Source organism: Capricornis sumatraensis, chromosome X (assembly GCF_032405125.1).
Source record: "Capricornis sumatraensis isolate serow.1 chromosome X, serow.2, whole genome shotgun sequence".
Classification (NCBI taxonomy): Eukaryota; Metazoa; Chordata; class Mammalia; order Artiodactyla; family Bovidae; genus Capricornis; species Capricornis sumatraensis.
In genome coordinates this window covers 27,747,705-27,760,765 of record NC_091092.1, presented here as the reverse complement: position 1 = coordinate 27,760,765, position 13,061 = coordinate 27,747,705, and the positions used below count along the sequence as shown (strand labels likewise).

At 43.8% G+C, this 13,061-nt stretch overlaps 1 protein-coding gene across 1 annotated transcript; it reads right to left on the bottom strand.

Moving 5' to 3' along the window:
- Positions 1 to 1,817: 1,817 nt before the first annotated feature.
- Positions 1,818 to 10,976, bottom strand: AKAP14 (A-kinase anchoring protein 14). Its single transcript, XM_068963106.1, has 5 exons — positions 10,820 to 10,976; positions 10,644 to 10,735; positions 5,218 to 5,397; positions 3,071 to 3,084; positions 1,818 to 1,947 (listed from the first exon to the last, which is right to left on the bottom strand). The coding sequence occupies exons 1-5, from the start codon at positions 10,974 to 10,976 to the stop codon at positions 1,818 to 1,820; spliced, it is 573 nt and encodes a 190-aa protein (XP_068819207.1).
- Between the last annotated feature and the right edge of the window lie 2,085 nt (positions 10,977 to 13,061).

Genomic DNA, 13,061 nt, shown 5'->3' with positions numbered 1-13,061 from the left:
AAACTAGGTCCCAAATTTGTGAGTCATAATCTGTCCATTTCCCTGTGTAGTAAAACATAAATTTTTATTTCCCATTTAAAAATTTTATTCTCAGGAATTCCCCAATAGTCCAGTGGTGAGGACTCCATGCTTTCACTGCCGAGGGCCCAACTGCAGTCCCTTGTCAGGGAACTGAGATGCCACAAACTGCAAAAGTGGGCCACATTTTTAAAAAATTTTGTTCTCTAAGAACATTAGTTTTTGTTACTAGTTCCTAGAAACTGAATGGGGTTGTTCTCTGATTTTCATTCAGTAGGCAAGGTAGTTTAAATGCAACACTTGTTAAAAACTTTTTATTTTGTATTGGACTATAGCTGATTAACAATGTCATGATAGTTTCTGGTGGACAGCAAAGGGGCTCAGCCATAAATAAACATGTATTCATTTTTCCCCAAATTCCCCTCCCATCCAGCCTGCCACATAACATTGAGCAGAGTTCCCTGTGCTATACAGTAGTCCTTGTTGGTTACCCATTATGAAATATAGCAGCGTATATGTGTCAGTTCCAAACTCCCTAACCCTTACCCCCATCCTTCCCCCTAAATGTAACAATTTTGTGATATGTGAATATTATGAATTTCCATTGGATTCTCCTGTATCCTCCACAGAGTAGATACTCAATAAATGCTTATTGAGTAAATGAAAGAAAATATATTAATTTATTTCAGAATTTTATCATATCTTTCATTAAGATTTTTTCAGGAAAGATCTGCCAAAGAATAGCTTTGGTAGCATATTCTTTGGGAAAGAAGAGGGAAGAATAAAAGGGCTAAGAGTATTTTATTTTCAGCCCATTAGAATTACTGCTTCAAACTGTGTTTTAGTCCCCTGAGCCATAAGTCAAATGGGAGGGCTCTTGTATTTGAAATATATTTTTTTGTTCTCCAAGGAGACTTACCTAGTTCTCCCACCTCCTCACCTGTTGCTCTGATAAGATTTTTCCCTCCTTTTCAATTTATTTCACAAATGTAATAGTTGAAGAAGAAAGAAAAATTACCCACAGTTTTACCCCATCAATCGTCTTTAGTATTCTGTGTTCCTTTCCAGTGCTTATCTACATAAATACGTATTCTGATATACCTGTAAGTAATCACTCGTAATGTTGTCTTTGATGTTTTAAAATCTTGCAGCCAGGCAAGACAGCTTCACAGGATGGTAGGAACAAATGATCTGGTGTGAGGATGGAAGAAGGCCAGAAATAGTAAGGGTGGTGATTGAACCTTCCCTGTTTCATCAAGCCAATCCTCAAGCCACCCTGGTGCCATCACAGTTGTGACGCTGTGTTGTGGTAGGCAGCGTGCCCAGTTGCAGAATTTCAGAATGTATTGTTTAACAATGAGGCTTAAGTTGCATTAAATAAAGGGAGCTGTGAGTAGGGAAACCCTTCAGACTGGTTATATTATGAGCTGTAGAACTGTTGCCATTTTACTGTTCCCCAGTTGTGCCCATGAAAGAGGTATGTTCAGGCTGGAGACTCAGGCTCACATGGGGGAACAAAGAGCCAAGGACCAATCTCAGTTTGGTCTGACGTGAATTTTATCTACTCCCTAAACTCAGCTTTTGTATCTGAAAGACTCTGAGCAATACAGATAGTGACGGGAAAAACCTTTTAGAAAATAGAAGACAACTTAGTGGTCACTCTGCTAATGTAATGGAAGTTGCCAACTGGAAAATGAATGCAAAAAAAACCAATGCAGCTAGATTGTGTGCCACAAATTTATTATTCAATAAATATTCTGTGGTTTGATGTACAGCATCATATTTTTAATATGCTCTGATTAGAAATCTCCTAAAATATTCTGGAAGATTCCCATACTGTTGAATTGGAAGATATTTGGATTCATTAAAACATATTTGGCCTCAATAATGTCCCTTAGCCATTTTTCTCGAAAGCGAATCTCTCCTGGTCTGCAGAGGAGGAAAAACAAATACAACAAAAGCTTTTAAAGGGAAAGAAAACACTGAGCCAGGGATCCATTGATTCCCTGTTTACTTTGTTACAATTCCTAGTGAGCAAAATGCCTTTTGTGGGTGGAGGCAAAGATTGTCTCCATTCCTTGGGCCCCAACAATAAAAGGGTGAGTTTATATGTAAAGATTCTGTAAGAGACCTGCTGTACAAATAAGAGGAATCATTGAATATTATTTATAAGTGAGTTCCATGTGATTGTGAAGTTTCCCATTGAAACAATAGACGGGACCTGCTTTGGCCGCACCCTAGTCCAGCAACTAACCTCAAGTTGTTAGTCACTGAAAAGCAAGACATTACAGATAAAATCCATTTTCTAGAATAAAAGCAGAATCTTACTTTCAGCCCATCTTAATGGAGTAGGTGGTCCAAAGAAGAAAAGTGACCATTACATAAATTATCTGCCGCTGAGGGCTTCCCAAGGTAGCTCAGTGGTAAAGAATCTGCCTGAAATGCAGGAGACTCAGGTTCAATCCCTGGGTTGGGAAGATCCCTGGAGAAAGATTTCCCAGTATTCTTGCCTGGGAAATCCCAAGGACAGAGGGGTCTGGAGGGCTACACTCCATGGGGTTACAAAAGAGTGAGACACGATGTAGCAACTAAACAGCAGCAACAACAAAACAGGCCCGCTGGCTTCTTGGAGTATGATGACCTTGTCCTACTACCCTTTTAAAATCTCTAAATTTTCTTTACCTGTGAACTAATGAATGACCCTCAAAGACATAAGAGACATCAATGGGTGTGTCCTAAGAGAAAAAGACAACTGTCAGCCAAGACCAGTCATACCAACTCATGATTCTTTACATTGCTACATGTATCCATAAGTATACTCCTTAATTTCTAGAATTCATCTTCCCTGTGAATTGGAGATCTGTGGGTGGTAGTTCTTTGTCACTTCAAACCTGTGTTCGCCCAAAAGATCTTTTAGGCAATGAATACCTTAAGAATCTCCACAAAATTGAAAACAAGTCAGGGGAGGCTGTGCTCTCATTACTAGGAGCATGAGGAAGTCATGTGCCTTCTTTACGTGGTCCAGTTTACTCAGCCAACAGAACCAACTTACCTTGTAGGGACAGCCTAAGAATGAAAAAATATAGATGAACACGGTTCAAAGACATTTTAAAAATGTCTTTTACAGTTATAATTCTGTCTCAGTGACCCCCATCCAGTGTCCCCTCCAAAATTATATTTGGAATTCTGAGCCAGGCTCTTGCTCAGCCCCAAGTCTTCTCTCTGCGTGGTCTCGTGTACCTCCAGCAGCCTCCCTTTTCAATCTTAGAGCTTGCCAGTTAGCAAGATAGCTGATGGTGGACTGTATGACCAGGAGAAATGAGAACTCCTTGTAGTCTACCTCTTTAGATCACTCCAGGTTCCAAACTCTCCAAATAGGTAAGTTTGTACTAGGATAGGATAAATATAGGACATGGTTGGCTGACTATGGTGTGGTCATCTATAAAGCCTTAGAGTCAGGAGAGCCTCAAATAGCTTGTGAAAGGATGAAGGCAAAGGGGAAGTAACACTTTTATGTCTCCTGTATTCCAGGCATCATGGTTAGTACCACCCTGGTTCTAAGGATCCTAACCCTGGATTCATGGGTGTCATTTGGACTCCTTTCACAGCAGCTGTCAACATATTTCATATTCACAGTCAACCTAGTGGTGACAAGCAGTCATTCCTTCAAATACTCAGTGCCAACTATTTGCCAGGTCTTGTTTTACAGCAGCAGCAAAATCCGTGCCTTCATGGAGCTTACATTCTGGTGGGGTTGCAGAGTGTAACAAGGTAAGAAATTACATAGACGATCAGAAGATGGTAAAGTATTAGGGAGGCAAGGAGGGTTCCAGTCAAAGAGAACAGCAAGTACAGAAACCCTGAGGTGGGACTCTACCTGGCTTATTTGAGGAGTAGCAAGATCAGAATGGCTGGACCAGAGTAAGTGAAGGGGCAGGGGTAATGGGAAAGCAGAAATAACAAGGGACCAGGTCACACAAGGGCTGTAGGCCCTCACTACTCAGGGTGTCATCTGCGGATCTGCAGCATCAGCAGCTCCTGGGAGCTTCTTAGTAATGCAGAAGCTCAGACCTGCTCAATCTGAATCTTCCTTTTAACAAGATCCCTGAGTAATTCACATGCATTTTGGAGTTGGAGAAGCATGTTGGAACATTTGAGGTGTGACATAACTTCATTTTTCCAAGACTCCCTCTGGCTAGCTGAAAAGAGACAGGATGCAGGTAAAGGTGGAAGCAGAAAGACTGGCTAGAAGGCTATTGAAATAACTGGTGAGGGATGATGGTGTCTTGGCCCAAGGTGGTAGAGGTGCAGTAGGAAGAGAGGCTTGGATTGAGCGCCTACTTTGAAGGTAGGGCCAACAGGATTTCCTAATGGATGTGACTGAAAAAGAAGAGTCAAGGAAGATGACAGGGATTTTGGCCACCAGCTGAAATGAGGAAGGCATAGGTAGGTCAGACTTTGAAAGGAAAGTCAGAAGTTCAGCTTTGGATACAGTAAGGGAGATGTTTAAATATCCAAGTGACAGAAGTCTGGTCTGGAGACAGAAATTTGGGAATCATAAGCTAGAGGTGAGGCTTCCCTGGTGGTGTAGTGGTTGAGAATCCTCCTGCCAATGCAGGGGACACAGGTTCGATCCCTGGTCCAGGAATACACACACTGCAGAGCAACTAAGCCCATGCACCCTAGGCCTGTGCTCCGCAATGAGAAGCCTGCACACCACAATGAAGAGTAGCCCCTGCTCACTGCCACTAGAGAAAGCTCACACATAGCAACAAAGACCCAATGTAGAAAAAATAAATGTTTTTTAAAAATAAGCTAGAGGTAGCATTTAAAGCCAGGAGACTGGATAAGATTGTGCAAGAAAAGAGGCTAGAGAAGATACCCAAAGGCTGAGTTTCAGGACATGCAAACATGAAGAGGTCAGTGAGAGAAGAGACCAGAGGACCAGTAGAGTAAACAGTGGTCAGTGAGGCAAGAGGAAAACTAGGAGAGAATGTTGTTCTAGAAGCCAAATGGAACATTTCACAGGGGAGAGCGTGATCAGCGATGGCAAGTGCTACAGATGAGCTCCACCAGATTGAAGACAGAAATATGACTGTTCAGTTTCACAAGGAAGGGGCCATCAATGGCCTTGACATGCGAAGTCTGTTCTCATTGAAGTCTCACTGAAGGGAACAGGGCAGCCAAGGAAGCGCTTACCAGAGGTTTGTTTTTGTTGACCTTGATGGTGAAGTACACACTGGCAGTGATTTGGGCTATGGGTCTCCGAGCAGTTGGGATGCTCCACCGTACACAGTAGATGTAGTAGAAGCTGTGAAACATATCTTCCTTCCTTAAAAACTCTGTGTAGTGCTTCCAGCGGTCTTGATACTCCCAGTTCTATTTCACAGGAGAAAAGAAAAAGCACACAGAGGAAGAAAAGCAGACTTCTGTTCAAGTCCTCTCAGCGCACCCCAGCCTTTTTGGCACTAGGGACCAGTTTCGTGAAAGAGTTTTTCCACGGCCAGGGTGAGGGGGATGGTTTGGGGCTGATTCAAGTGCATTACATTTATTGGGCCCTTTTATTTCTAATCTAATGCTGCCGCTGATCTGACTGGAGGTACCTTCCAGTCTGTAGCCTGCATGTTGGGGACCCCTGCGATGAAGGCAGCACACAACAGTAGAGATTATAGCCCCACTTCTGGAATCTATTTCTAACCTTTTAGACCAGGGTTCAAACTACAGTCAACTCTCACTTATCTCCAAGGGTAGAGGAGAGAAAAGGTGGAGCTAAAATGGGAAATAAGCTAACAGTGCAGACATTGCTTGAGATTGGACTTTGCAGTGCAGGGGCTCACACTCAGGTGTGTGTACATACACTGCATGCACATCCACAGTGACTTCCTTCCGGACCCTTACTTGGAAGGCAAGTTTGGTTAATTGGCAGATAATTAGAAAGTGCTTAGAACATGTGTTCTGCTCACTCCAGGAGACCTAAATGTGTGACTAGGAAGTAATGAGGCTGGGACTTCCCTGGTGGTCCAGTGGGTTAAGACTTCACCTTCCAATGCAGGGGGATACAGGTTCGATCCTTGCTCGGGGAGCTAAGATCCTATGTGCTTTGTGGCCCAAAACAAGACATAAACAATATTGTAATAAATTCAGTAGACTTTTTAAAAAATAAAAGGAAAGCGATGAGGCTGATTTCATCACCTGTTGGGAAAACCAGACTCACTTCATTGCAGCCCTAGGTGGTAAGTAAAATAAGGTCAGAAAAGGAATAGGTCAGGATCATCCAGATGGCTTGGAGAAGCTTCCCCCTCCAAAGCACACACCTTAATAACACCTCAAGTCCACACAAGTCACATTGCACCCTTGAGTCTTAGCACCAGGCCTTGAAAGCCGGAGATAGTCATCAAGTTCAACGAAATCCCCTTGCTCTGGCTGTTGGGCACAGAAAGCTTCCAAATTGGAAAAGATCCTAAATTAAGATGAAGGTCCACAGAAGGACAGGAGTAGGATTCTCTAACAATCCCAGTGATATCTATCAGAAGAGAGTTTGGGAGGAGATAGTAAAAAACTTCAGGGCTTCCTTTAAAAAAGATAAATATTGGGACTTCCCTGGTGGTCCAGTAGTTAAGAATCCATCTCCCAATGCAAGGGATGTGGGTTTGATCCTTGATTGGGGAACTAAGATGCCACATGCTGCAAGGAACCTAACGCCTGTGCGACTGCATGCCACACGAAGAACCCGCACGCTACAACAAAGACCCAGTGCAGACAATAATAAAAAGAAACAAAAACTGTAGGCTGGCCTTCTGCCTCAGCTGATTTTATTTCAAACTTATACCCAATTGGCTGTTAGAGTTGGCCAGAGAGGAACATCAGACTCTAAATTTCTTGAGATCAGGTCTGTGTGTTCTTACATAGATCATTATTCCTTTGAATTAAGGAGTTCACAGTCAACCCTATGAGGACCATTGGAGCATGCCTTTTATTTTCAACCTTTCTGTGTTATGCTTGATACACTTTTTTAGGCCTAATGTTTAATGTCACAGAGACTTTTCTGATGGTCCAGTGGTTAAGACTGTACTTCCAATGCAGGGAGTGTGGTTCAATCCCTGGTCAGGGACTAAGATCCCACATGCCTCTCAGTGCAGCCAAAATTTTTTAAAAAGTCTGTCACACAGTCACAGGCTCTGTAGCATTGGAGCGGTCCCTAAAGATCATCTAACAGAGCCCCTCGCTTTGCACATGAGGATCCCGGGACCTAGAAATAGGAAAGGACAAACAAAAACAGCTGAGACTGGGACCCGGGCTCCCAGGCAGCCAGCTCAGTGCTCTCTCCACCCTATCAGATGTCTCAGCTCTAGGATATTCTAAAGCAGGTTTAGAGACAGTAAATTCAGCTGTCTCCATCAAACCAATCTTCCCATTTTTATCTCTATGCTGTGAGTGTGTGTTATCCCATGTTTTGTCATTTCTATATAACATTGCTTTATATACTCACTTCCAGGAAAAGAGTATCTCATTGTGCTATTCTGCCATGGATGGCTTAGACAATTACATACTATTGACACTCAAAATCAACAGGCACCTGGAAGTATATGCACAAAACTGTTATCCCTGGTAAGTGACATCTGAGGGAGTAGAACTGGATATTGTGGGGTTAGAAGGGGGTTTTCATTGTCTACTTTGTGTCTTTTTGCTCACTGAGTTTTTTTTTAAATAATGATATCTTAATTTTATTATGAAAATATTGTGTGTGATAGGCATGAGGAATTTTCCAGGTTTTCTTGTATAAAGAACTTCTTTGTGTATTCTTGGGACTTCTCAGTGGTCCAGTGGTTAAGACTCCATGCTGCCAATGCTGGACGCATGCGTTCAATCCCTGGTCAGAGGACTAAGATCCCACATGCCGTGAAGTGCACCAAAAGATAAATATAAATTTAAAATAAAATTTTTAAAGAACTGTTTTTTGTGTTCTTGTTACCACATTGCATTGCTGAAGAAAATAAACCAGTTATGCCCACTGGTAGTGTATAAGTGTACCCGTTCCCTCCCCACAAACACACAAGCCTTCTGATACCAGATTGAATCATTCTTATTCACATTGTAATACCTTAAAATCTTTTGAATTAGCATTTTTCATTGATAGTAAACTGTATTATTTTTGGCATCAAAAAGGACTCTTCCTATTATGGTGAGAAAAGTATATCAGATAGACCTACAGTCAAAACTTCATTTTGCTGATTAATCAGAAAGACTTTGGACAAATGCCCAACCTCTCTGACCCTCAGGGTTCATCATCTGTAAAATGGGTACACTGAGGTTTGTTGTGAGGATTAAATGAGATAATGCATGTGAAGTGCTTAGTGGTGCTTGGCACATTGCAGTGCTCGCTCAGTAAATGGTAATAACTCCTAATTTGCCATCCTCTGGTGTGTGGTGAACTCTAAGAAATCTTCAGTAAGCTTGAGAAAGCGCTCCATTAGAAATGCCTGGCACTTAGATGGTAGACTTTACTTCCAGAGCTTGCTGCATTAGTAGGACTGGAAATGGTGGTTTTATGTCAGGAGTTACATAGAGCTTCTAGCTTTTCCATCACCTTCTACTTTCTAATTTGTCTCTGTCCTCAAAACAGTCCTACCAATGAGTAAGACAAATACTTTGACTTAGCTTTTCATCTGTGAAGAAATAATGGCACAGAGAATAAGTCTGTTCATATATTCAACACATATTTATAGAGCAGCTACCCTGGTGACTCAGCTGGTAAAGCATCTGCTTGCAATGCCGGAGACCTGGGTTTGATCCCTGGGTTGGGAAGATCTCCTGAAGAAGAGAACGGCTACCCACTCCAGTATTCTGGCCTGGAGAATTCCATGGACTATACAGTCCATGGGGTCACAAAGAGTCGGACATGACTGAGCACCCTTCACTTTCACTACTATGTACCTGACCTTTCTAAGGCCTGGAGACATGACAGTGAACAAAAATCTCTGCCCTCATGGACCATGTGTTCTGATGGCGGATAAAAGGCAATAGGGTAAATAAAATCTAATATCCTAGATAGAGCTGAGTTCTGATGGAAAAGAAAGAAGTCAGAGGAGAAATGGGTGCAATTTTAAATCAGGTGGCGGGGAAAGGCCTCTGAGCATAAGGCGTCTTAACAAAGACCTGAAGGGGAAAACATGACCCATGAGAGTAGATCTCAGGGGAGAGGGAACAGCAAGTGCAGAGACCCTGAGGTGGGAGTATGCCTAGCAGTTGAACTGCAAGAAGAACTTGAGTGAGAAAAGTGACCAGGGAGAAGGTGGTAGGTGATGGGGTCTGAGCAGTCAGTTGGGAGGAGGTGGGGATGGAGACTCGGATCACATGGGGCCCTGTAGCCCAGGCAGGAATGACTTTTAGCCTTTCACTCGGGACCAGTAGGATCTCCAGAGGCACGTTTTCCTGCCTGTTCTCTGTTCCATTCAGTCTGATGCATAAGCCCTGGGTGCAGCAGGCAGAACCTTTGGCCCAAACCCAAATGGGAGATGTTCTCCGAGTGGGAAGGCCCAAGGGGAACCAGAACTTTTCACCATTTGTCTTCATTGTGTTCCTGGTACCCCTTGCAACGGCAACAGCAGTCGTGCCCCTGGATCACAAATGGAGGGTGTGGAGTCCCGAACTCCTGACCTTTCCTCTTTCCCACTTGACTAGGGCCTTTCTGGGCCTGGGAAAGTGCCCTTAGGCCAGAAGGCTTGGATGGACTGACCAGAGGAACAGACACAGCTGGACACTTCTTCCAGGCTCCGGGAGTTTGCCTCCACCAGTTTGAACTGCTTTCTCTTCCAAGGAAATAGAGCAAGTAGGGGTTTCAGACCAGTCTTTTTCCTCCACCCCGCCAGTACACAAAGCAACCCAGGGCCTTCTCCCCAGAGCTGCCAGGATAAGCCCCACAAATAGGTCAGAACCAGGACCAGGAGGAAAAAGAAAAGGAGTTCGGAGCATGTGCATCTGACTGTACAGTGAATGCATTCCAGAGCTAAGGCAGAATGCCTTGTGATCTCTCTACATCCCCTCTGTTAACATGAGAACTCGAGCTGGGACTACAGAACCCCTGTTTTTAGAGGCATCTCCCTCCTTAGAAGGGCTTCTCCAGTGGCTCAGTGGTAAAGAATCTGCCTGCCAATGCGGGAGATGGAAGTTCAATCCCTGGTTTGGGAAGATCCCCTGGAGAAGGGAATGGCAACCCACTCCCATAATCTTGCCTGGGAAAACCCATGGGCAGAGGAACCGGTGGGCTACAGTCCACAGGGTCGCACAAGTCAGACACAACTTAACAACTAAACAATTCCTTCTTAGGCCATTAGGCCCCCATTTGGGGCAGTGGCATGGGAAAATAGCTTAGCTGAGAATCTGATTTTCTTAGGGAAGTGTATGGTGAAGACAATACAAACACTGGGAATACGATTGTGCTGTTCACCTTCAAAGACTATCCCATCTTGATTTTGAAATCCAGATGAGACAGTTTTTATTTATTCAAGTCGCCTGTGGTATCATCACTTAGGCTTTCTAGCAGGACTTCCAACTTTTCATCAAACAGGAGCCTTTTTGTCATTCTTCGCCCTTGTGTGCAAAGCTGGAGTGGCCAAAGGACTTACCAAAACAAACTCCTCAACTTGTTGACGGCCCTTTTCTTCTGTGAATTCACCATGGGTGATCCAGTCGATATTTTTGACAGGGTTTTCAGCTTCTGCAAACAAAGTAAGAATGTATTAGTTACTTCCTTGTGGAGCATTACCTAATGAGACCACAGGGACCCAGACAGGTTTACTACCTTCTGCAGATTTGACAGCAGCAGTGATGGCATCCTTGGCTAAAGTTAGAGCTATTTTTGTTATGTCTTGAGGGTCTTCTGTAGCCATCGCCTGGCTTGTAGAAGCTTTATCCTCATTTGCTTCCTTCTCAAATTTGACATTTTTGGTCACATTCATTTTCTTTTCACTAGAAAAAGAAACTCAAGAAGTTACTTTGTGTGTGTGTGTGTGTGTGTGTGTGTGCATGCCTGTACAAACTCTTCTTAAGTACAGACTATCTCTTGAAGAATCACAAGACACAGGAAACGGTTGTTGCCTCTAGAGAGGGTATTAGGTGTTAGGGTAGGAGGGGTCTCGCTGTTTACCTTCTGTGCCTGGATGCTGAGATCCACTATTCCTGAAAACCAAGGATTTTCCGATTCTCATAACCATGAAGACTTAAGTCAAGGAAGGTGTAGCCAACTGATTCCTAACTTCCTTATAGTTCTAACAGTATTGATTTCTAGTTGAGTCTTCATTAGAACTTCAACCCCCAGGTTTCCCTGGTGACTCAGTGGTAAAGAATCCGCCTGCTAATGCAGGAGATGTAGGTTCAATCCCTGATCTGGGAAGATCCAACATGCCGCGGAGCAACTAAGCTCCTGGGCCACAACTATTGAGCCTGTGCTCTAGAGCGCAGGAGCCGCAACGACTGAGCCCACGCGCTGCAACGACCGAAGGCCCTGGAGCCTGTGCTCTGCAACGAGAAGCCACCACAATGAGAAGCCCGTGCACTGCAACAAAGAAGAGCCCCCACTTGCAGCACCTAGAGAAAGCCTGTGCAGCAACGAAGACCCAGCACAACCAAAATATATAAATGAAATTATAAAATAACAACAACAACTTCAAACCCTGCTTTAGGCTACTGAGGGCATGTGGCTCTTTGAAGATAAAGTGAATTAAAAGGATTCAAGGCAGTACAGTAGAGGAGGGGTTTGCTTTTCAGTTTTATTCCTCTTGGATTTTCCAGATATGCAATTATCTGTCAGAAACTATCTTTTCTTTTGCCATCTCTTTCCCTGCAATATATGTGTTAGCTTTGGGTAACACTTCCAGAAAAATGGAAGGGAAACGAGACAGTGGCTTCTTTTGCTTCAGGCTTCAAGGGGTGTTCTTTTTGGTGTGGCACCAGTAAGTATGATGCTGGCTCAGAGCTTGAAATTTGTTAAGAAAATATTTGTCTGCCATGGGGTCGCTAAGAGTCGGACACGACTAAGCGACTTCACTTTCGCTTTTCACTTTCATGCATTGGAGAAGGAAATGGCAACCCACTCCAGTGTTCTTGCCTAGAGAATCCTGGGGACGGGGGAGACTGGTGGGCTGCTGTCTCTGGAGTCGCACAGAGTCGGACACGACTGAAGCAACTTAGCAGCAGCAGCAGCAGCTCCTATTTTAGTAAGATGTTTGTGTGTGTTAGTCACTTGGTCATGTCTGACTCTTTGCGACCCCATGGACTGTAGCCCGCCAGGCTCCTCTGTCCATGGAATTCTCCAGGCAAGAATACTGGAGTGGGTTGCCATGTCCTTCTCGATGGGATCTTCCCGACCCAGGGATCAAAGCCACGTCTCCTGCATTGTAGGCAGATTCTTCACCATCTGAGCCACCAGGGAAGCCCAAGATGTTTGTAAGAGATAATTAAATTTTTCCAAGTGTGTTTAACACTTATCCAGACTGTGAAAATTAGTTATTAGTACTATAAAGGGTTCATCACAGAGCTAGAAGTCTTTGAACATTTTCCATCTTTTTCCCTTGAGTCTTAGAGTCTTTCTTTCCCTGTTATGCTGAAGTCTCCTCACTGAGGTGCACTCATTTCTAGCGTAGTTATAAACCCCATGCAGGCAATCCCTGCTTGGCCAGTGCTGCCTGAAAGTGGCTCTCTCGCTCCTAAGGAAGCTATTTATTTCTCTATAAATAGAAACTCCCAATTTGGGGGGTTTAATGTACAGAGACATTACTTTGCCGACTAAGGTCCGTCTAGTTAAGGCTATGGTTTTCCCTGTGGTCATGTATGGATGTGAGAGTTGGACTGTGAAGAAGGCTGAGCACCGAAGAATTGATGCGTTTGAACTGTGGTGTTGGAGAAGACTCTTGAGAGTCCCTTGGACTGCAAGGAGAACCAACCAGTCCATTCTGAAGGAGATCAGCCCTGGGATTTCTTTGGAAGGAATGATGCTAAAGCTGAAGCTCCAGTACTTTGGACACCTCATGCGAAGTGTTGACTCA